The sequence below is a fragment of the Chaetura pelagica genome, unplaced genomic scaffold, assembly GCF_000747805.2.
Source record: "Chaetura pelagica isolate M959 unplaced genomic scaffold, ChaPel_1.0 scaffold232, whole genome shotgun sequence".
Taxonomy (NCBI): domain Eukaryota; kingdom Metazoa; phylum Chordata; class Aves; order Apodiformes; family Apodidae; genus Chaetura; species Chaetura pelagica.
Genome location: NW_009952441.1, coordinates 1,823,890 through 1,849,809, shown reverse-complemented (window position 1 = coordinate 1,849,809; position 25,920 = coordinate 1,823,890). Strand labels below are relative to the sequence as shown.

General features: G+C 37.7%; 1 protein-coding gene across 1 annotated transcript in view; it reads left to right on the top strand.

Annotated features, from left to right (window-relative positions):
- The window catches only part of SLC24A2 (solute carrier family 24 (sodium/potassium/calcium exchanger), member 2), a 96,526-nt gene that overhangs the window by 33,983 nt on the left and 36,623 nt on the right, over positions 1-25,920 (top strand). The window contains exons 3-4 of the mRNA XM_010008434.1: positions 18,758-18,787; positions 19,888-19,996. Of these exons, the coding sequence (XP_010006736.1) occupies positions 18,758-18,787; positions 19,888-19,996 (139 nt within the window). The remainder of the gene's footprint in view (positions 1-18,757; positions 18,788-19,887; positions 19,997-25,920) is intronic.

Here is a 25,920-nt window from a genome sequence, read left to right as displayed (position 1 = left end):
CAGCCTGGCTGCCTTGTCTGCACAGTTAGAGACACATCGTGACACACACAGAGAAGGACGTGGAGTAATTTCCAGTGCCTCGTTAGTGCAAAGAGCTCTTCAGTCAAATGACTGATACTGTCAAATGCAATAGTTAAGCCTCAGTATTCTTCATTAAGTCCTGCAAATAGCAAGATGACAGAAGGTGAAAAAAAGCTAAAAACCAGTCTGCCTTACACTATTTCTGGAGAAAGCAGAAAATACATACTCAAAAAAAACAAACCAAAACAACCTTCCATTTCATTGCAATTGATGCAATGGAAAAAACATTGCATCAATTAAAATTCCACCAAGTGGGACTGTAATCAAGAAAAAAGACAGTGGATGGGAAAACTACATAAAAATGCTAAGAAAATTACACAATTGGACAAATTTTTCTCTTTGGATGTGAGAAGAAAAAAAAAAACAAATAAGAAAAAGGAAAAAAAAAAAGGAAAGAAATAAAGAATAAAAAAAATTGAGCATGTCCATTAAAGTTTCATTTTACCTTGCACCTTATTCTGAGCCTCCTTTACCCAAGATCAGTAAATAAAGTCAAGAACAAGTGGAAAAAATGGAAGATGCGCTATGCATGCACCTGTAAGTATAGCCATTTTCTGCAGAGTAAGAAACAGCTGTGACAATGCACATGCATTTTAGTCATTGAACAGTAAATATAAAAAATGCTGGTAGAGCAACATCAAGTCTAGGAGAAAGATTTAACTAAAGCAAGAATAGAACAGATCTTGAACTGACATGGATAAAGCCTGCTATTTTAAAACTCTGGCCACATGTCTACAATAACTAAGAAAACTGAAGCTATCTGTGCCAAGGTGAATACAATGTCAACATCGCTTCTTCATGTCTCGTAATTCCTTCAAAGCCTGTGAAAAGATAGATCCATACAAGAACTGCTTATGTGTTGATAATTATGTTGTTGTAATGACTAGAGGTACCTTAAAGCAGTGCATTTTTGGAACTCTGATATTGTCATGCAATTTAAATGATTGCTGCAGTGAAACTTTGGTAGCTGAATTAAACCTGGATATTTACTGTGGCTTCATCTTCATGACTATCATTAACTGCATAAGTAACAAAGGCTGATTTCTAAAGGAATTTATGTATGACTCCTACTAAATCTGAGATTTACAAAACTTTAAAAATGCTATGTTTGCCTTCTTAGGCTGCTGAATGTCAGAACTCCCTTCTTGTAGTTTGTCAGCAAGATTTGATTTGGAATTTATTCTTATTTCATTCCAAGATTTCAGATGCAGCACCAGCAAATGCACACCGAAGGACAGGATCCTTCTCCTCTGCAGGATTCTCAAAAGGGTTTGGAGCTCTAGCTCTAGGGGTGTGTCCCTGTTGCAATCAGTAGATCTTTACTGCTGATAAGAGGCAAAACATATAGATGTGGTGCTTAGAAATATGGCTTAGCACTGAACTCAGTATGAGTTAGGTTAATGGTTGGACTAGGTGATCTTAAAGGTTCTTCCAACCAGAACGATTCTGTCATTCTGTGAAAACAAGTTAATCTCTTCATTTTGACTGGAAGGGCTCACTCACTTCTTTAGAGCTTTTGCCATTATTTGTGTAACACTTTTCTGGTCGAAGAATAAGAAAGTGTAGGAGCTAAGGGCTGTTGTGTAAGCAGCATGAAGTGCCTGGTCTGGGTAACAGACAGAGCCTTGCTGACACAAGCACCCATCTAGATCAGTGGAACAAAAACACCAGAAAAGAGTTTTCAGTTGACCTGGTCCAGCTCATCATCAGGCTTCCCTTTTCTCTGCTCAGAAGAGTCATGCATCTTAGAGAATTAACAGAAAAGTTTATCCGCTCTAGCAGCAGAACCCTGGATAATATGAAAGGAAAGTTTTGCACATTTAATTTACCACTCTGCTGATGGCTTTTCATGCATCAGTTTGGTCCCTGCTTATAGCAGGTTAACATATTGGTACATGCTTACTTCTACACGGGCTTTCAACAGTGTTGAAATGATGTTTTGTTTTGCAAATTTTATAAAATCAAAACTACATCTTTCTGTTATGTAAGATTTCGGGTTAGACTGAGGCATCCTTTGAATCTCTTGTTCAAATTTATCTATGCATTTCAACACTGAAAAGCATTCTGAACATCAGCCAGAAAGAGTAAGTCTTCCAATGTTTGTTTTCATCATGACCAAAAATATTGCCAATGACACACAGTATTTAACTAGAAGCAGATGGAAATAGAAGTATCAATTGACAATGCAGTAGTAAAGGTACCAGATGATTGAAGCTATCATTGAATTTTGCCTGTGTTACTCATAGGCACTTCGCAAAAAAGTCCGTATTATTAACTTAATTCTGCAAATGGGGAAACAAACAGCAGTACAGCACATCAAAGGGAGAACCAAATATACCTCTTAATCTTTTCACTGTTCAGTGTAAGTAAATGGTACTTATTTGTGAAAATTTAAAACTCTGTCCTCAATGTACAGCGGTGGTACAGACCTTGCTAGAAAGGAGATCATCATGGTAAAGATAAATTTATGTCTTGGTAGGTTGCTTTCTTTTCATATCAAAAAAATCAAAACTACATATTTCTGTGGCTAATCAAAAAGCCACGGCATTCACTGTGGATCTACTTCACAAAAATACTTAAGCACACATTTTTGTGGGGTCAAGATACACTTAATAAGGTTTTCCATTTCAGAACAAACCCTGCTTTTTTCTGCATCTGAAGAAATGTAAGCATTCCACATGGCTGCAGAGCCTGCACAGGGAGAAAGGAGTATGCCAGCAGCAGGCAGAAAGTAGATTTTGTTCTTAGTTTCAATTCAGATTATGAGTATTAACTCAATGTTTTACAGGCTTTTGCTAGATATATCATAAGAAGCATCTGTAAGCATCTTTGTACTCTTTCCTCCTCCAGCTCTGCTAGGACTGCCAAGGTCATCCAGGTCTTACCTGTCTTAGTAAACAATAAAGCTCTCAATAAAGCTGAGATCCTCCTACTTTAAGTCACCTTTATCCATGCAAGGACTAGAAACCGTGGCTTGACAACATTTTTAGACCAGCCATTTATTGGTAAATAAAGAAGAGTTTAGATTAGCTCATGTCTTACAGGAATATAAACATTGCTACACATAATAATATTCACAATTCGATTCATGATATTTTATTATTTTTATTTTAAATAATTAAATAAACACATATACAAATTCTACATAGGTGTCTGCTTAGCTATTTCTGAACTGAAACATGAGAGCTTGGAGTGGCTTGTTGGACCATTTCCTGCCCTCAGGCTTGTAAGAGAAATTCTGTCCCTGCCTTTTGTCATTAAGGTTGAGAAGTGGTAGAATGTATGTGATTTAGCAGCTCTAGGTGATGCCATGCAGATTGTAACAGCATTTTAAGCAAGAATTCAGGAGCAATATGATGCAATTCCATTTTCTGTTTGGAAATGGGAAGACTGAAGTTAAATCTGGCTCAGTAAATTGTTGCCACCTTTGTTAGGACTTACATTTATTTCTAGTTCTTCTTTATAGTGCATAACTGAGACCACTTACCAATCTAAAAAGGAGAAAAAGCTAAAACTTTCAAAGATTGTGTAAGATCCTCTAAAGCTATTTTGTGTCCTATAAAGCACTGGTATGAAGTGCTACTTGATGTACTTGGTGCAGCCCCCCTACGGCTTTGTGTGGGTACTTCCTTAGGTGGTAAATCCAGGACTCAGCTTGCACTTGGAAACAATTCTGACTCAAAATAATTGGTAGGTAAGTAACCCCTCTGTGATGAAAATGTTAAAAAGATGTAGCATACTAAGCCAAATTTGGGAAGTATCACATGGGAAATCTGGAGCTGCTTTACTGAAGTGAATGGAGTTCCTCTGGTGGTCAATTTTCTGACATCTAGGCAATCTTGGTAATTAAGATTGTTTAAATAAAAATGTGGGTGCTTTGAGGCGAAGAGACCTTTCTTATTATGGAGCTAGAATGAAACTCCCTTCCAACAAAGTGAAAATCTAAATCCCTAAGATTGTAAAAAATTTATATCCTCACACTTGCTGTGGGAATAGCTTTTCCTCTTGAAAAGGTATGTGAATAAATCTGAGGCTTTTAAGGGAAAAATTCTGAAGCACCCAGAGAGCTACATTAGTGCAAGCAAGAAGTGTCCCAGGATAAATCAAATGCTTGTTCTTCAGAAGAAATGCAAGCAAGTCTTTGTTCCCTCTTTCCTGTCAGGGAAAGTTATGTCCCAGCTGTGTCTCAACAGCTCACAAGGAGGAATAAGATGTCACAATTTTGTCTGATTAAATGTTGGATCCTGCTTATCCATTTGCATCCACAGCTGATCTAAGCTGACTGTAAAGCACCTCTGTTAAGAGTGATTTGGATAGCCTAATGATCTTATATTTAAATGCTGCTTATGTCTGCTACTATTTTTATTCCATTTGAAGCACAGATATTTGTGCAAAATTACTTAGAACTTATTTGTCTAACTTATCTGACACAGCAAATTCCAGATGCAGATGGAAGGGAGATCTTACCAGTGTTTCTGTGCATCCCTTAATGGATTGCAGGGACAGCTTGTAGCCTTCCCCAATAACTCTGCTGTTCCCCTTCCCTGCTTATCAACTCTGAGGAAGAAACAGTAAATTGGTGTTTACCCCAAATCCCAGAGTAGCCTACAGGCTTTTTCCCACTTCAGTGGTTTGTAGTCAACTACAGTGCCTAAGCAAAATTTTTGATACATTAATCTAATCTGCTGATTTGTTTAAGCATTGATTGTATTAAGATGTAGGACAGAAGATAGTAATGAGAAGTCCCCAGGAATGAAGGAACTCCTTCCCTTGGGCATCTGTAGCTGTACCAGGGATGCTAGAGGAACAGTGCACAGCAAGGGAATAAACCTGTTTAATCACAACATGGAAGTGTTGGCCTCCATTGAGGTTTGGATTAGCCTCTTGGGATTTATATAAAAAGTCTTTTAATAGTAAAACATTGGAAATGTAACTGTTACATGTTATCCATAAAAAGATTCTGGATGAGGAATACTGTAAAATGCAAGCTGAGTACCTCACTAGCCACTTGAACATGAGAAAGGGAATATTATGTTCTCCCAGTTTGTCCTCCAAGGAAAATTTTTACCAGTTTTTGCCTTCCAAGACTTTCTTACACGTACCTTAATTTGACATGCTGTGTGGTAATTAAATATCACCTGGCATGAAAAAATAAAGGGGAAAAATTATAAAATCAACATTACTTGAGAAGATCAACTCTGGCTGGTTTTTGAGCTCAGGCAGATGTCTTCTTTTCCAGTTCTGTTTATTGCTGAATTGTCACTAATATAGTACTTAAGTTTTGCCATGGAAGCTCATATTTTATTTCCTATCATAATCAGTATTGTTTGGTTGTCTTACCTCTAAAGCCTTTCTAGTCTTTGCTTACAGATTAAGGTTGCCTATAGTCTTGGAAGTAAAACTTTTTCAGGACTGGAAAAGGAAGCAAAGTTAAGATTAAATAAAATGAAATAGTTTTCTAAAATGTGGACTTTTCAGTAAAGTAAGAAACTATGCATTATCTTACTGAATGACTTCCATTTAACCACTTTTCCTACAAAGACAAAAAAATGTAATTTCTGTGACTCCAAAATAGTAAAGTTTGGAGAGGAGAAATGGCAAACATATTTCTGCAACTAATATTGGATGAATTGGTGTATACTGGTGCAGTATACTTTTTTTTTTTTCTATCAATTGAGTATGATTATTTAAAGATATGTTTATGAAATCTCAAGACTGAGAATACAGTTTCACAATTATAAAACCCATGTTATAGGGTTTTATAAATACAAGGCTGTAAACCATTTTAATTCAGAAGGGTGAAAGCTTGTTTTACAAGCTAAATTAAATAGACTGCTGCTGAGGGCATCTATTTGCTTATAGCAGAAAAGCAAGGATTGTCACTTGTGATGTTAGCACATAACACACAATAAGTTTTTTGTAATATTTTGTAAGCTATTTGTAGTGCTGTGTTTGGCCCTAGCTGTTGTACCATAAACATATGAAGACCCTACAACTTCACATAGTTAAAGCCGAAATAGTTAGGCTGCAAAATGGCAACCTCCAAATAATTTAGCTAAAACCTTCCATTTAATTTAGCTTATTTGGGTCATGAACTTGCCTGTGTACGATCAGCACAGAAATTTGTCTTTAAGCAAATTCTGAATAAAAATGAAAAGAATGAAAAAGAAACAAATGGTTGTGGAGAACACCCATCCAGTAGTGTGGAGCAGTAGTAACAAGTAGTGAGTAGAGGTGACCATGGGAGTAGTGTGGCTGACAGATCTTGCAGCAGGTAAAACAATGCAAAGGTGTGAAGTTTTTAATAACCTAGAGGAACAGTTTTATTTCATCCTTTGTCTTAAGGAGTCTTTTAACAGAGAGACATTTTATAATGTTGAAAGCTAAGACTGATACAAGATGCTGCGTAAGTAGAAGTAGTTTCTGGGATTTATATTTTTTTTCTGACAGAAGCTGCAGCATAGAGAACTGCCTTATGGAGAGTGATTTCTTCAGCTTTCTTTCTACCACCAAGAAAGCTTCATGCTGAGCATTTAGATTGGAGACAGATCAAAATGCAGATGCTTTATTTGGTTACCTTAATAGCTTAATAGGCTTTACGGATTATTACTGTCACAAGCCTTATTGAGCTTATAAAATTGTAATGTATTTGCTCTTAGATCTAAATTATGAGCTCAGTCCCAAACTTACTTGCATGACCCCCTCATCAAGTTGCCTGATATAGTGCCATTAATCTTCAAGGGTCTGCATGGTCACTATCCTTTGCTTTCAAAAATACAATACAAGACAAGAAAGTGCAAGAAGCTCCCAAGGAGCCAGTTACACCATAAAACTACGATGTTGCACTCCCCTTGACCCCTTCCCAAGGATTTTTGGCCCATTTACATTCATTATTTAGCTAAACAAAAAGCAAATGGATTGTATGTGGTAGATAATAACTGAAACAGTATTCACTTGAGAACTGTGGGCGTGGGTGACATGGATGATAAGTGGAGTTCTCAGCTAGAGCAGGCACAGCACAGGAGTTTGTTCACCTATATGAGTGTTGTGCTACCACGTCTCTTCAGCTGCATCTGAATTCAGAAAACCAGCCCCACACAAGCAGGCATGGATCTACTCAAAGATAAATCTCCTCTAGTTTGCATGGCTTTCCCAGATTAAGTTACACTTCCTCTATCTCTTAAACTGCTGGGTGCTCATCCTGTTGGTTATCACAAGGTTTTCAAGCTTTGCTTTTTGCTTTTCCTTCTGATGTTGGTCTTTTAATAATAGACCAAGTCTCCTTGACCATTAAGCTGACATTAATTCTGCCTCTATACTGTCATCCATGGTCCAAAATTGATGCTGGTGGGAATCTTACCATATGACTACATTTCTGGCTACTATAGCTGTAGCCCTGAGAACATCTGTGGGGTTACTTGAAAGGGTGTAATGAGTTACTTATGGAAACTATGTAAAGCCTGATGATTCCTCAGTGGCAGGCTGAATTGCTATTCTTGACATTGACAATGGTCTGTCATCTAGCTATTTCGATAGCCTTTTCCTCCAGATGTTTCTTGCCTTCAGTGATGTAGTTCAGGGGAGAGATAATGACCAACTACTGCGAGCATTTCTGGCCCAAGTAGCATAAATGTGTACTTTTGGAAAGAACAGACAGGAGTTATAATTGCTTCTCACCATGACACCTACTCAAAACTGAGCCTGTTTCATATGCAGCAGGCAAATGCAATGCTATCCAAGTTTTTTTGAGTAGTTCTGTTATTCTCTTGCAGAGAAATGAGATTTGTACTGCATGCCATTTTCCATTTCTGGTATTAAAATTTGTCAGATATTTCTAACCACAGCAAAGGTCATATATAACTTTTAGTCCTGAGGTCAGTGACAGACCTTACAGAGAACCTGGCAGTTTTAAAGCATAATCCAAGACAAGACAGTAAATATTTTAGTCATATAGACCTTATAAAAAGAAAAAGAAATGGAAAGCAAGACTGGCTCAGAAAGTGTTGAGAAAAGCAAACTCAACAAATGGTCCTTCTTCTGAGAATATTTGACAAGCAGACTGGAACCAGACTAAGAATTCTGAATCAAATCTTTCATGCAAGAGATTCTGAAACCTTGTTCGTTAAGTATGTGGAATGGGGTTATTCCTGTTTAGCATCCCAGAATTGTGATTATCTTTAAAGGACTTGAAAATGGCATAGGAAAAGTTCCTTTTTTTGTTGATTTGCAAGAGTGAGTCACCTACTACTTAAAACTGAAGTTTCAGTAAGACAAATGTAAGAAGCAGCAGCTATCAGGAAGCAAATACCTTCTACCCTTTACTTTTTTTAAGGAACCCTTAATCTTGTGTGGTCATATTTTTGCTGATACCTTGGGGAAGATAGATACAAGAATATGGGATATACTCTATAAGATCAAGATCTGCTTCTCACTGTGTGCCAGACTAGCTCTTACTTGGAACCACACCACTACTATCAGCCTTTTGGTGCAGCAATGAAACTTTAATTTGTTTAATTGTAGTGAATGGTTTATGTCAATCTGTGTTTACTAGGTTGTCTTCACAAGGATAAAGCAGCAAAAATATATATATTTGTAAATTAAACTGAGGTTTGTCTTCATGGTTTAGTTTTCTCTAGAAATCAGAAGAACACGTAGATACTATACACTAGGCATTAGTTTGCAAAAGATACAAATTAGGCAAATACAGAGGAGATAAATGACATAGCAGATGAAATACTTTCTGTCGTCAGAAAAAAGCGACTTGTAAAATTTATATCTCAGAGCCATATTTCTCTTCAACTAATGAAAGAAAGGAGTGCATGAACTAAGAAAAAAAGTACTTTTCAAAAGAAGTCAGGCACATATACATCAAAATAAACTCTGAGGTTCCTTAAGGACAGAAAACAAAGTGCAGAAATTATTCTAATTCTCCTTTCTCCATAGGAGTTCATATTGCAAGAGATAAAATGCCTGAAATAACTACACAAAATAGTGCTCTGGTTCCCAGTAGGAGGAATTAAATGAAAAATCGATAATGAAAGATCTGCTGCAAAGACCTTAAATCACTCTGTTTCGATTCAATAGCAAGCAGGGTATTGCTATAGGGAATTCCTAATGTAGTGATGACAGTGGAGAAATTTCTCTTTTGGAATAAAATGTATATAAGCAGAATCCAAATTGCCACATCAGACTTTCACAACTGTGTGTGGAACCTGACTTCTTTTTGCAGAACTTGTGATGGAAGTGACTTGCTTTTGTTTGTTTGGGACATTGCGAGTTACGTGTCTTTGTTATTCTGAGTTATTTAATTGTCATTAGGTCTAAGAGATTGATTGTTTTTCTATTACTACTTTCTTCTCTGTACTTAAGTCACGCAAGTTGGTTTGTTGGCTGTTCTTTCCTCATCCAGGAGGGCATAGTTAACTTGCTCCACAAACGTTTCATATACATGATTTTCATATAAAAAGATATAATGTTAGATCTCAGGATTAATTTTCCATGTCAAGTCATAGTTGAAAATATTTAACCAATGTGTTTAAATTTCCCTGGAAGATTTCTGTCCCAGGTTTCCAAGAACTAAATGACACAAGTTCAGCACCTTCTCCCAAAAATCAACGGTCAGAATTCAATCTGTCCCTGGCTGCTTTTTGGACACAAGAGAAGGGCTTTGTAAGACAGAATTTTCAGGCTGTCAGTATAACAGGATAGATAAGAGAAAAGCACCCCCACTTTCTTCACGCTTGCAGAAGTTTGTACTTGCTATGTTTCAGCACCATTTTTGTCTTTTTTAGTTTTGAATGTCTTGACTTCTTTTCATCCAAAATACTTCTTCATTTCCTGTGATCTGAAGCAAAGGGTGAGGAATGAATATATGTAGCTCCTCCACAGGACAGAGACGAGCTGGGAGAGAGATTTTTCCAGAGGCCATACAAAAACTTATTCTCTGCGCTGGCTTTCAGGTCCAAAGTCTTTGGTGAAATTATCCCCATGCACGTCTGTTCTTTGCTTTTCTCCTCCTTTGCCCAGAAGATTGCTATGCAGTAGCAGTGCTGCAAGATATTCTGTTAGTTGACCAAAATCTGCTATCACCTGGGACAATTTGGCAGTTCCTTGTTTCACAGATGGCACTATTAATCCAGCAGACAAGAGCAGCTCTTTTTTATTCCCAACGTGACCAAGCTTTCAGATAGAAATGAGGCATGAAAAGGTTTTCACCCCCTTACAGTTCCTACTTTGCCATCCTTCATCAAGCTCAGTGATTAGTTGATAGCTTTGCCCTTAGTTGCCTGTGGCTCTGAACATGGTGAGGGCCCAGAGTGAAAGCAGTGACAGCTGTGTAGGGTGGTTGAGCCACAGAGTGACTGCTCTGCTGCTGTGTAAAGCTGCTCTGGGTGCTGCTTATGAGTAGCCAGGCAGTCCTTTATCTACAAGAAGCAGTGGCACAACTTACTGTAATGTGCCATAGCATTAAGAAAGCTGTTTCAAACATTTGTGGCTTGTTTCTTTTTGTTGTTTTCTTACTGGCTATCACAGTGAGAGCTGACTAACATAGGTGGAACATGAAGTTAGTTAAATATTTTTTCCAAAAATATTCCGGCAACTGGTATTTTTGGAGGAGTCAAACTCTCCAAATCCCCAGCCCAGTCTGATCTTGCTTGTAAGCATAAGCAACTGGATCTAGAGCCAGCAGTCTTTCCAGCTCTGGTCACTGCAGTGTTGCATGGCAGCGATATGTGACTTTAAACTACACCAAGGTCTTAAAATTTTTGCATCTGGCTGTGTGCTGGATGAATCTCCAGGCTGAGCTGGCAAAGTCCTGGCAATCCACAGGATGGAGGAAGAGCCTGAATGTGTGACTGAAAAAGCCCTTGTCAGGCAAGGTGTGGGAGAAAGTGTGAAATAGGAGCATCTCCTAAGGGTGAACGTAGATAAAACCTCAGCTTAAAAAACAGGCAGTGACATCCAGAGAGGAAGAGACTTTTTATTTAGTAGCATGTGGTATCTAGTGTTTTAGTAATTCTAATAGCTGCCAATTCAGGAGGATCTGTCAATAGACCCCGAGGGTAGAAAACATTAATATTGCAAAATACATCTTGTATTTTCACTGTATTTTGCTTTATATGTAACAAATTATGAGACTGGCACCTTGCTTCAGTTGTGGTGTGAAATGAATACCACATCTCTTCCTGCATGGTCAGCCAGATCCTGCTCTCAATTAATTTAGTTTTATGCTAATCCCATGGAATTAATACACAGTGGTGTGAAATCAGCTTTGAGCCAGTTCTTTTCTGTTCTTTTGATCTGCTGGAGGTTTTCCATGCCAGTGTCCTTTGTACTTGTTATTTCTTTACTTATGCTAAGGTTGTAATTTTACCTGACCTTCTTTATTTTTGTTGTGTGACTGCTGAATCTCTATGAACCAGAAATATATATATATATGATACTTCAGATTTAACTAGAATACTGAAAAACATGAATGGTTTGAGAGGATATTTCTGTGATTATATATAAGGGAGTTCAGTTTGAAAATGGAACAGTTATCAGGAATTAGACAGTGACAGTCCTAATGATTCTTTCCCACTCAAAAAGCATAGTTTTGAATTAAATAATAATAATAATAAAAAGGAAAAAAAAAAAGAAAAAAAAAAACAAAAAAAAAACACCAAAAAACCCCCCACTCTTCAGATACTGCCATAGACATCCACAGCAGGACTACAGAAATACAATTTATGAAGCATATTAAAAATGTATCTGCACGGAGATAGCGTTAGGAAAATTGCCACTGAAACAAACATGAGGCAGACAGACTAAGGCAGTTTTTAATGTGTTTCTTCTCATTCTGGCCACACAACATTTTACTAATGGAAAGATGATATTTCAATAATCTACTACAGTTCTCTTTGACTGCTGTGGCCAGCATTGTAAGCAGAAAATCTGGTTAACAGAAAAGATCATATATAGAACACAATGTAATAAAAAGTGGCTTAAAATAATGAAATCCTGATTGGAGCCTCACGAACTCCCATGAGAGAACCATTTTTGCTGACAATTTAGCTTGATAGAGACAGCAGTTTCCTGAAGTTCAAGTGAGTATTGTGACAAGAATCACATGTACATTGTTTACTGAAGTTTTTCCATGTTTGCAGAATGATTGAAGTGTCGTGAGAAAACAGAAACATGTGGATTAATAGCGATGGGAATTTTCTATAGAACCAAAAATTAGTTTAGGGATTCCTTCCAGACATCTTAAGACTGCAAAGCACATGATGATTTCTGGCCTACCTTACCTTAAGGTTTTATTTATATGATTAATTTAGTTGTATTAAAATTTTATCATAGGGAGCTAGGTTGTTCCCTCTTGAAGCAACCAGATTTTTGTAGATCTGCCAGTATGTGCATTACCTAAAAATGGGTATTTACATTGGGATGTCATTAAACCTAGAATGTAGCCATAGGAACTGCGATTTCACTATTAAATAATAAGCAAGTGTTTATACTGAAGCTCAGAAAGTATTCCTGTTTGTTTTAAAGGAAATCACACCCACCATATTTAGTTATGAGGGCCTAGCATTGCTATGGAAGTCCAAGTCTTGTTTTCATATCCCTTCTGTCATGGTGGCATTCTTTTACTTTTTAGACTGAAGAAAGTTTGGGTGGAGCTGTACAAGGCTGAAACCAGTGGGGTGAAACAGCCCTCTCATTGTTAAATGCAGGTTGTTACGATCACACCTCTTAATGAAGCAGGCAGCTAAAAATTGTAGGAGCATCCATCTGAGGTAAAAAGGTATGCCAGTCCCTGTAACAGAAGCATTCGTCGTGGACTGGGTTGCTGTGGGTGTTGTGTAGCATGCCTGCCAAAGAGATAGAAGGAAAAAAGGCAGCAGGGAGGTCCAAAATATGATAAAAGAAGCACAGGTTCTGGGAGAAAACCTGTAAGAGGAAAACATAGGGGCAGACTGAGCACTTGAGGAGCAACTGCTGGGAGAACATAGGCTTACATCTGGGGGTTAAGGGCATGTTCTCTGCTTCTAACCCCCACGGTGCTTAATAAACCACACCTCAGGTTTTTCTGCAGGGGAATGGTTTTACACAAAAGATGGATTGAGGTACACTTTACAATGAAAGACCTTGCAGATTGTGATTTTGAATGGTGTCCAAAATAACATATCTCAGCAGCAGTCTCTGGGAAATCTCATGATTTGCCATGAAGTTCACTTGGCAGCTTGGAGGTAAAGAAATGCTTTTGTCCTGGTCTGTAAAAAAGAAACAAAGGTGGAAGGAAGATATGAGCCTAAGATAGCTGCCTAGATTACCATCCTCACTACTTGACTATAAACTCCTTCAGGCTTTCTTGTAGCAATTGTCTCCTACTATGTCCTTCCATGATTCAGCCCTCCCTAACTCCACAATATCTGTTTCACGTAATGACTTATTCTCTTTGATCACAGTGGGAACTGCCCTTGGACCTGTAGGCTTACCTTAATTTTGGGAAGCTGTTCTGGGAGGGCCAGGTTTTGCAGAGGAAAGCAATTTAGCCACTGCTCCTGCATTATGTGTGGCAACGGGTTGCCTGCCAGCATCTGGTTTGTGGCCACAGAGACAAAGCAATGGTATGAAAGGTAGTGTAAAATAGCAGACTGATGAAGGAAGGTGAGCACAAAGATTTTTGGTCCATCCTTTAGGACATAATGTAGGACATAATCACCAAATGAGGTGTCCAAACACAGAGTGCCAAAATGGGAGAGATCTGATTTAAATTCTTAGTGTTGTAACACTGCATTTAGAAACAATGCCATTCAGGCCTTTCTGCATCAGTTTCAACTCTAAAGGATTTTGGAGTAATCTGACACGTGCATGCTTTTTCAGAATACATGCCTGGTTGTCTCCAGAAACCCAGCATACAGGGAATCTCTTGACTTCAGAGCCACAGATCTTTTCTCTCATCTTACTGCAAAGAACATGGTAGAAAAATTGTTAAAAGGCAGGAGGAATCAGAGCAAGACAGAAGCTAATGTAGTCCTTTTTTCTTCACCTGATACAAAGAAAACAAGTTGGTTTGCTTTATGATTGTAGATTAAATTTGGAATTTGGGCTTGCTTTTCTGTTCACAACTCTATCACACTTCCTGGCAGTACAGTGCTGGTGTCCTACGTCCAGGCTGTTCTGTAAAATTTCTATTTCTTCTTAATACTTTTTCTCCCTATCAATTCTTACACCCAAGCCAGGTTTAAGACAAACCCTTAGATGGCATTTGCATGTTCCAGGTGATCAGATATTCTAGAAGTCAGTGATAAAAATAGCTGAAAATGTTTATATGAAGGATGAATAGGAGGCATATTATATTCAATGTCAGTTATAAAGCCACTGAGCCTGAAATACTTTTGAATCAAATATGCAAAATTAAGGTGTTTGCTTTTAGCAGTGCTTCATTTTGCCTCAGACTTAATGTCTAGTTTTCCATTTTAAAACTGAGAAAGTTTAATATGGTCCAGTTAGTAGATGAATGAAAAACTGAAGATATCTTTTAATCATTTTTTCTTTTACAATGCTGAAGAATCAGCCTAACATTCTGTTGGATGTAAAAATGCCAGTGTCTTGTGTGCTTTGATTGTTTTTTATGTAATCTTGTAAACCCATAGTCTCACTCTTGTTAGATAAATAAATAGTCCAAAAATTAATTTTAAAAAATGGTTTTGTAGCTGACAAAACATTGCAAGAGTAACATTTTGATGTTTTACCTGTACTATAGTTCCATGAGATGCTGCTCTTAGAGGGTTCTACTTCGTATCTCATTGCAATGAACATGTATGTTATGCTCAGTAAAAGATGCAAAACCCAAAGATCAAAGTTAATTGCTGAAGAGAAGGCAGTCTTACCCAGTATCCTGCCCCTAAGGCAATCAGTCCCCTTAATCAGAACAAAGTTCTTTACAAATAGTGTCTCTGTTCCTAGTTTACAGATCGGGAAATGGAGGAACAGAAGCCATCTGCTAGATTTTGGATTATTCCAGTGGAAGAGCATTTTATTTTTTGAAGCACAGTTATTTGAAATGTTTGAACTTTACACATCATCCTAACTGGTTTGGTGATGCTTTCCTTTCTCCCTGATCCCTATTCTGTAAAATATATTAGGTAGACCCCTTTAAAAGTTACTACTCTTTCATGAAAAAGGTGGTCGCACAGGATAGCTGCGGCAAGCCAAGGGTTTCCCATTGTCTCATGTAGGGGCCAGTGTTTTATGTTCTATACTCAATCCTCTTCTGACACTGTTGGAAACATCAACGATTAGCAACTCTCAGCTAGCTTTCCCAATATCATTCATTATTTTATATGCCCCTCTCACATTTGGTTATATTCTTCTTGCAGTCCCTCTCCTCAGAGCTAGATCTGACATGAGTTTCTGCCGACTGACAGTCAAGTTGGCAGACATCTTGGTAACCTGAAGGAGAAAAGCAGCTATGAAATAAGACAGAGAAGTGAGCAGAGCTTGGTGGAACAGGAACCTGACCAGAGCAGCTGAGGATGCACCGGTGCAGCTTTTCCTCCCTACAGGCTGTGCAGGGGGGGGTCTTCTGTGTAGCTGTAGCTGCCTAAGTCCTTCAGGATCTCCAGGATACTGGAGGAGGAAAGGCAGTGAAACTGCAGTGTTTTGCCCTTGTGAATCCTCTGCAATGTACAGACAACTTACTGCAATGAGATTTATTGGGCAGTTGCAAATCAGCATAGCATCAGCAAGCAATAAGATTTGTCCAACACTCTACTGCTGGGAATTATTGTTACTATCTTTAAGGCAAACTCAAAAACCTCCATAATCTGTAGCAGATCCTATGTGTATTTAGGTAAGAAGTCCTAGAAAGTACTTTTTTGCTGACTTCTTACTAAGCCATTCAGGTTTGATTGAGCAGTAAGAAATGAAGAGCAGTCATCTCCTGTCAATAGTCTCTATGGTGTACATGGAGTTCAGGTGAACATATTCCCAGCTGCCTGCCCAGTATTTGCAGTTTGTTTCATGGGTGATTTTAATTCATATTTCAACTTTTGAGAACTTAATCTTGGAGCACTCACTACTTCTTTCCCATGTAACACTGTTGCTGAAATACCAACATATTAAACATTTTAAATCCAGATAAGTCACATAAATCCATACTGACATACTTAAAATGTTACTTTTGAACAAATGTTTTGTGTGTGTGAGTACCTGATGACCTGACTGGTCTGAGTACCTAAATATAGGTTTGGGGTTTGTGGGTTTTCTTTAAAGATTCTTTTGTCCCCCTCAAATTTACATAGATGTACAGAGCTATGGTGTTAATATTTATAATCTAAAAAAAAATAGCAAAAGGTGACTTCATTGACAAGTCTTGAAATGAGGATAAGAGGACAACTTAAAACTGTATAATTACTTCTGACACTAAAGTGATTAAAAACTCATCAGGTATTAAAGCTTGAGCTATTACATTGCCATTCTAAGCCAAAGATATCTGACTTTAAGAAAGTTCAGGGAAGGTAAGAGACATGTGGGTGGATTCTGACTTTCTTACACATGTTGAGTAACTAAATATCATCCTACAGCCTGGCTGGAAGAGTCCTCTATTTCCTGTAATAGTATGCATAAAAATCTTGAATTCAATCAGTTGACCTAACACTATTATGTGATTTAGCAACAATCCATTTGTCATTGCTTGAATTAGCTAGGCTGCACCTCTTATGAATGTTTGTGAGGATGTGTGTGCACATTGGGTAATTGCATGAACAAACTGGCATAAATGAGGCAGATGATCTGAATGAACCCAGTTGTAGCCCAGGACTTTTAAAGTATTATCTTAAATGAAAAAATTTATAAAGTGTCTGAATACTAAATGTTTCTACAAGGGAAAAATTGTATTTTGCCATGCAATGTGTGATGCCCAAATTACATTGCAGTGAACATGCAAATGCAAAATTCACTGTAACCAATACGAAAATAATTTAATTTGCCATCCTAATAGGGACAAAACCAGAAACTTAGTATTTCACTGCCAACTATTTTAAGGTGTTATTGTTAATCCAGGCAATAATACCGACATTAGAAGTATTTAGTATCATTGCATTGTCAAACCATCATTTATATTCCTGTTATTAAAACTGTGTAGACATTTCTGCCTTGAAATTCTATTTATATCCCAGTCTTGAACAATTCTAGAATGTAATTTGACTGGCAAGTGAAGCACAGAAACAACTGCCCTACTAACCATGTGTGGAAAAAACAGTTTTAAAAATCTGTTTCACTGTGTTCCATTCTCTAATTACACAGAATTAAATTATTTCAGATGTGGTTTTCTCTTTTATTTCCTTAACATATATACAAAATGCATTTTGTTATTCTTTCTTCTTATAACGTGATTACCCTCTGCAAATTAAATTATGTGGTACAAATTATCATCTGGTTGTTCTTATATATTTGTAGAACTTCATCCCATTCCATTTCAAGCAAATAACAGTATTTCCTTCAGGATTAATTTTTTTTTTTCTATAGGAATGCCCTCATATTAAGCCTAGAGTATGCTCAATATTTTTGACACATGCAACATACTCTTTACTCCACTCTCCACTTGGGCATAAGAAAAGTCACATTCTCACAAACTTTATTTCTCTAAGTATAACCACTCATCTTTGGGTCTACATTGTCCTCTATTACTTCTCTGCAGACAAAAAGAACTTTCTCTGGTTTGTCCTCGTTGCTTTTTTGAAAATTCGACTGCAAGATAAATTTTCCCTCTCATGAAGGTCCCTCAAACCTTGCACAAATAAAGCATGGATTTGCAAGTGTGTGTATGGATTTGTTTCTGAAAGAGCATGTGTACGTATGCTATATTTATATATACATATTATGCAAAAAAATTTCCAAGATTCACACAATATTTTATTGACATTATAGAGCACAGATTTTTAGTTTTTCCCCCTTTTCTTTCTACTCCATTAAAAGTTCTTTCTGTGATGGTTGTCTTCAATAGAGGTGTAAAACTTTCTTTTTTTCTGACTAATTCTCACATCAGAGCAGTCAAGTTCAGGTAGCTCCTTTATCAGAAAATCCATGCAGAGTCTCATTTTCTTTCTTGTCAGAACAGTATGTGCCATGTTGCCTGCCCTTGACAAAGGCTGCCAGTTTGGGCTAAATGGCCATATGCTCTGAGTGGTTAAGCTGAAACTTGGGGGAGGGGGTTTGTTGTTGTGTTTGTTTGTTTTTGGTTTTTTGTTGTTGTTGTTTGTTTTGGGGGGGGGGGTTATGTTTTGTTTTGGTTTTTTTCCACTTTTCATTGAACAGTTGGTCAGCCCTGAATTTCTTTTTGCTTCTTCTTTTTCAGCCCTCACTCAAACTGGTTGAGAGTACGGGGTTTACTCCCTGCATAATTTGTATGAAGCAAACATCATTATCTGCAGCCCAGCTGCAGGGTGCCTGAACTGACAACAGGACAACAGTTCCTGTCTGACAAACTAACAAGAATAAAGGACTCTTTCAACATTGCAGTGTGAATGTACTTTGATTTACTTGATCACTAGGATGCTCTCATTTAAGTGGTTCAAAAACCTATTACAACAGCATTCATAGGATCAGACATCTGTGGTGGTTTATTGCCTTTCCATTCTATGCATGCTCCATCTGACGCTTCTTTTTGTTCTTCTTCCCATTCATGCAGTCTGGCGACAAGGATGACCAAACACTGACGGTAGGCAGCAACTAGTATGTGCCTAAGCATTCATTTCTCAGGAGGGTGGTGAGACAAGCCTTACTTTAGTTTGGTGTACATCAGCATTTTTGGTAAATTACTGGGTTTTCCCTCCTGCCCCCCCACCCCCCTTCCTGTGCTGTTATAGAATTTAATTCCTTTATTTCCAGTGATAAAGCCGTGAATTAATATTCTTGTTCAGTTTCTATAGTTTTATATTTAGTATGACACCAAAGTTCAATCCATATGCCATGTTTATTGCAAAATACTATTTTCTTCAGGGTATTTTTTTCTTTATTTTTGTTTCAGGGTCTTACTAGTCACCAATCTGTTGGCTTTGATTATCCTTTTTTATGGAAACAAGCAGACAGCCATCCACAAGCAGTCTTACTCTATGGGGATATGCGAAATGCACCTATTATTGCATTAGACAATGTCATAGGGAAAAGAACCTCAGAATAAGTTTTCAGTTTCTTTAAAAGCATGTAAAAGATGCTTGTATGTTAGCTCCATTGCTGTAGGTGTCTGCACTGTCAAACCACTCTCACAATCTGTTTTTGTTATTAGTACTTAGTGGATTGAACCAAAGCAAGGTGCATGCTTCATTCTGACTGTGCTTTAGGATTTTGCCATTAGAGAAGGGGACTCTCTGCCTTCTCCATAATTTTGATAATTTGCATATTTGCAGTGTACTGAGGCAATAAAAATTAGAACTTACTTCAGGGGTTAACCACAAGACTCTACAAAGAAACAAATTACGAATTCTTCCTGATGCAAGTATGAGGTTTTTATTTTCTTAACATTTTAAGAATTTATGCAGACAAGGATTATTTTTCCCTGCTCTTTCCGGGAGCACTTGGAGACTAACGAGAAATCTGATGATCCATCCCCTTCAGAGAAATTGTTATGTTATACATATGGCAATACATATGTTATACATATGGCAATGTTTAATACAGTGTGTAGTTTAATACATTCTGCTGTGGGTGATGATTGAAAATGTTTCACTGTGTAGTGAGATTGAGATTAGTTCATAGTGTTTCAGACCTGTTTCCACACAACAAAATTCATTAAATTCTTTTCCTTATTTTTCCACCTAGACGAAGCCACGGCTCCAGCGGGGAGGAAGCTCTGCATCTCTCCACAATAGTCTCATGAGGAACAGCATCTTCCAGCTCATGATTCACACACTTGACCCACTCGCTGAAGGTAATCCTATTAATTTTTTGTTTTGCAAAAGCAAACAAATGCTTTTGTTTTCTGTTTTCCCATAAATTATTATTTTTTTGCACTTCTGTTGCTTTTTTTCAGTCTCTTCTGTATGTGTCTGAATTTTCTGAGGATGTTTTTTCTCTCTTATGGCATGGTACACGTGCTCCCACCAAGCCTTGGAATTTAGGAAATGTGCTTATTGTGGTGCTAACTAAAACTGAGCGTTTGGTCGATGAGTATCATAACTACTGTTTCACTTCACCTCTGATTTCAGCAGCAATTTAAAAGTTACAGAAGTCCTATGCTTTTTTACTTTGTAAAGGCTTTTGTTTTTCCTTTTTTCCTGGTTTTGATTTTAGTTCATTAGGGGAAAAAAAAAAACCAACAAATACAGGCCAAAGTGGTGGGTAGTTTGTTGTATGTAATATAAAAAAGAATGGGACACTGTTGGTTTGACTTTGGGTGGATTTAATGTAGACATTAGAAAAAAATCCATCTGTGTTATATGCATGTTAACAGTTTGGTTGCTTTATCCAAATGTGGTGTAATATTTTATTTTCTTTGAGAAATTAGCAAGGAGACCTTGATTGGTTTGATCTGAGAAGCTGGCCAGAAAACCAGAACTTCTTTGGAGTTATGGGGTGATTTGAATGTCAGCTTCTGGTATAGTTCAAAAAAAATCTAAGGCCAGGTCTTAATTTGATGAATGTGTCTGTCTGAAGGAACCTTCTTGCTGTAGTAATAAATGTCTTGAAAAATAGCACTTGTGAAGAAGTGTGAGGGACTTAAGAGACCTGCAGTGTTACTGACAGAACTTCCAAACTTCAGTGGTGATAAAGTGCATGTAGCACTTCCTTGCATTTAAATTCCTTTATGTTTCTTACTGCAACATTGTGCACAGCTTTTTAAGTTGCTCTGTGTCTGTTGGACAAGGCAAATCTACTTTCACATTTCCCTCTTCAAAAGCTGAATATGACATTAATTTTGTCAACACAATGGGCATTTTAGCCCTTGCATTCTCCACACCATTATTTATTTCTACTCTCTCGGGTTAATGCTACACTTTCACTGCCAAAGTCTGTTGCCTGTTAGAGTGGAGTTATCAACAGACTGTGTCCAATCTATTCCCATTCAATGCTGAAAAAGGGCATAAGAAATTTATTGCAGTTACGTGTTTGGCTTCCTTTATTTGCATCACTACAGCAGGTGAACAGGCTTTCTAACTGCTGCACCCAGCAAATCTCATCTTTTACCTATCTGGTAGCCAAGCATTCCACTCTACTAGAAGAAAAAAAGACTTCCAATCTCAATTTTTCATTTTTTAATTTTTCATTACAATCATTTCCAGTCCTCCTTTCAGGTAAAGCAAAGCTCCTGGTCTGTAGATCATTCTGTCGTGTCTCAACTAGTGCTAACACAAACAAAAATAACAATAATCTGAAGCAGTAGATATACTCCAACAAACAATTTTTTTAAAAAAAAAGAGAAGAATATCATGTTGGGAAGAGCCTGTTAGGAGGGACAGAACCTTTATGATGGATTGAACATCACAGTAAAGCTAGAAGTGTTGATTGGAGTTCAAAGTGGACCTAACAAAGCTTCAGAAATAACAGCAGCTCCAAGGTATTTTTCCATTGCCCAAACTTATTTCTCTTGTTTCCCAGACACAGCTTGTTCAGCGTTCAGACCTTTTGTCACTGCTTTTTCCCTGTAGCAAGGTTTCCCCCCTTTCCGACAGCATAGGGGAAAAAAAAAAAAAAAAAGTTTTTTAAATCAGAAATCCAATTTGGGAGTTGCAGAAGCACCCTGGACTTGCAAATTATATATTATAATTAAGTTTATCACTAATTCAGTGCTATTTTTCATTATGCCAGTAAAACACTTGAGATCAATGTGAATTGATAGAGATGGCTGCAACCGATAAATCTTATTTACATGAGGCCTGTAAAATTTTCTTCAGCATTTCTTTACTCATAATACTTTAATGTTTGTTTGGGTTTTTTCCTCTCCAAACTCTCACATTTGTCCTGGAATTAATATTCTCTAAAAAAAATTAATTATAAAGGTCTTGTGGCCTTTAATCAAGTGCAAGGCAGTAACCACCTCTACGTTTCATTGAAACTGACACAATTAGTTAAAATATACAAATGGACCAAAAAAACCAATCTACCTAAATCTGCATTAAATATTGTATTTTCATGCACAACTTTGATGAAGAAATGGCCAAGAAAAGAACTGTAAAATAGCCTGTGCATGTGCAAACATTGAAATAGTTAATATCAAAGGAGCTACTTTTCCCAATTTCCATAGACTTCACAAAATTCACATTTTAATTAATGAGAGCATGGAGTGCCAATATAGGAGTGCAACTCATTAAATATTTTTGCATATAGGACTCTGGTTTTGGTTTTTACAAATACACCCAGATGTGTAGGAGAAATGGGAAGAAAAAATCACCAACTTCCCTGTGACACATTATGGTGAGGCATCACATCATTTGTGAGCAGTCTTAGCTCTCAAGACCTTTTGCACTGCTGACAGTTGGGAAGGCAGATGGAAAGACTGTTGGATATCTCCACAGCAAATGCATGTTTCCTGAGTTTTTGAGCTTTCAAAGGTCCACATTCATTAATTTGTATTCAGATATTTCTGCAAACCTCCATAAAAGAAAAGATATTTTAATAATTTTATGTAAATACTGTGGCTGGTCAAGGTAGGTAATGCTATTTAACAAATTTGGATGGCATTTTTGCTTGTGTGGTAACAGATACAAGTACCTGCTGTATACAACATGAATTACCGGTTTGGCTTGATATGAATTTTACCTACCAAACTCTCACCATGTACTTGTGTTTTCATCTTCCTGTGTATAATGTACATTAAAAAATCAACTGGTGCATCATTACCTTTACCATTCTACCCAAGAAATTTTTTAAGCTATTTAAGTTAAGAATTAAAGTAAGGAGTAGTATTTAACAGAAGCGTCTGAGAAGTGCAGGCCATTGCTTTATAAACCAATCATCTGGGGGGGATGTAGATATGAAAAGGATTACCTGGTCTTCTCAAGCCCACATGGCTTTCTCCACGTCACACATGCTTTCCTAAAAAAAAAAAGAAAAAAAAAAAAAAAGGAGTGATTCATGTTAGTTTTGTGTAAGCAAAGGAAATTAGCTCAGTTGAATACATGTAAGGAAAAATGATGGTCCTGGTGCATGACCTGTGAGGTTAAAGGATTTCAATTAGTTAATGCAAGTGTTAATCGGGCTCAAAGCAGTATCAAAAAGAGGTTCTCAGCATTTTTCTATCCCATTTTAGTCAGCTTAGATAACCTCAATATTTCTGCCAGATCAGTGACTTAGATCCATAGGTCAAAAACATTGCACCATGTGTTCTGTTTACAGCAAAACAGTATACAAGAATATTACAAAGTGTCGATGTCGAAGGAAAAAAAGCAAAAAGCCTGTAAATCAAAGCTGACATATACACAGTACTCCTGCACAACTTACACTTGGGCATACTCCTTCTGTCCTCCTCCTTCTTGCATTTCCTCTTTCTCCATTTGCTACTCTTTCTTTTCCTCATACTGCATCTCATTCATTATGCAGATGCCTTCTTTCACTCTCTTAGGGTGGCTCCCTCAGTACTTGCTCTCTTTCTGGACTGCTGGGTCCATCAGTCAAAGCATTTCCCAATCAGATGGCAGTAGCCCTGCAGCTGACACAGCCAAGTAAACTGTGTTTTCAGTCTCCAGAAAAGGAGTTGTGAAGTCTGGGAGTGCTATACTTGACTCTTGACAGCTTGCAGCTCACATGTTGCCATTGGAAGTAAAATTTGTAGTTGTTGCACTGCTGCTGGAAGACCCATCTTTTCTTTCCCATATGTCAGTCATTAAGTTCATGGTTGTATTTTCTTGAATAAGGAAAAGAGGGGCATGAAAAGGCACAGTGGTTTGTTATATGGACTTGTGTGGGCTTTGCAAGGCCAACAGCAAAGAAGTCCCATCTAAGTCCTCTTGATAGCATATGCAGTAGAGAGTACATAAACAGGCCGTATGACTATTAAAGGTCAGCATGACCTACACAGTGTTAGTGTTACATTAATATGCAATGTATTTATAGAAAAACAGCTCATCATATTTACTCCTGAATAATTCATTTGCAAAGTCAGAACTAACCTCTGCTTTAGTTGAGATCCTCTTAAAAATGCACTTTACTGTAAGTAGGGAAATATGAGAGAGAAATGACCTTAAGAAGTTTTTCGTTCCCACAAAAAGTAGGTAAACAGAGTGATTCTGATATGTCATTATACACTTGTGATCCTGTCCTTCCTTTTCCCTTTCCACACAAAAGTGTTTTTTTTCCATGGCTTGTGCCATGTCTTGTGAAAGCCAGGTTGTAATCACTCTGCAAAGTGGGCTTGCAAAGTCTTCAGCCCACCTCTGATAGGTGAGTAACATCTGAGGTCAGTGGGAGCTGCTGGACATTTGGTACTTTGCATTCAGGCAGAGATATAGCCACACTGTGGATTTAACAATCTAAAACAAGGAAGGCTTCTCCTCTTCAAAATCTGGGTCTCAGCATAAAGCTTCTAAGAATATAAGAGTTCAGCCACTCTTAACAGGCAAGTGTGTAGGGCATTCATTAATGAGGCATGAACTTTACAATTGAAACCTCATAATTCATTAAAAATACTAATATCTGTGTGACATTAGGGGGTTTGTTTGCTTTTATCTTATTACAGAAATGATGACCTTGGTACAGATAATTTCCTGACGATTTAGATTAATGACTGCCTCTGCACAGGCTATCAACAACTCCCAGCCAGTCATTAATCCCTGGGAAATCCTCTGCCATATTTGCTTCTGCTTAAGTGCTGGTCTGGCAATCCTTTATTCAGCAAGTAGTGAGCTGGACTGTTCATAACAGCATTACCTGTATGAATAAGGATGGCATAATCAGATCTGCTGTATTGCTCAGGCCTAAATCCAAAATCCAAGCAATTAGAACATAAATTATGGCAATCACTGGTCGTTTGTGGCTGTGCCTCCAGTACCTTTGTCTTGGTTTAGAAACAGACATTCCTGGGTTATGGAAGTGTAGGATTTACAAAGATCTCTTTACACTTTTTAATAGAAGAGGGCTGATGTTTTGCACTGGGAGAAGAGGAAGGATAAGCATGGAAATCATTTGATATGAAAGTATCTGCCATTAGTAGTAAGCCTGCCTTAGCCCTCCAAGTTGTAAGTTACTTTAAAGATTGATTCCTTCATGACCATGGGGGGAGGTTTTTCAATCTGTAGGAGGAAACCTATGGATACCTGTGGGTGCTCTGTTGAATAGGGAAGATAAATGTGGTGAAGGGAGGATTCAGAGCACCAGTGTGACCTGAGGCTACCTTGCCTTTCTCACAGAGTTTGAGTAGGTTCCAGGAAGAATGAGATCTCTTCCTTATCACACCACCACTTTTCTGTCTGCTGATAAGGTGCCACAGACCAACAAAATGCCTTCCCAAGGCAGGCTTTAGCTAGATGCTGACTCACTTGCTCCCCTGTGGCCAGGATGTAACTCAAATGCAAATGCCATCCTCTGCATGAAAATGAGTGTGAGGTAAATCTCTGTCATGGCTCAGTCCCCAGTCAGAAGTGGTATCTTTGGCAATTCTCTCCTATTCGCCTCTCTAGTCCTATTTCCAAAATGGAAAAATACGGGATCTACTTCTGCAGAAAAGCTGTTGTTTATCTTAAATGCTTAATTATTATTTTTTTAAACATAAATATGGTGCATGTTAGTGGAGAGAGAAGTAACCTTCTGTTCTATAAAGCTGAGCTGACAATTCTGTCACTTCCTTCACTGGATGCAGAAAAGTATGGTACAGTCACTGTCTGCTCTGACAAAAGAATAGAAACCTGCATTCACACTTTT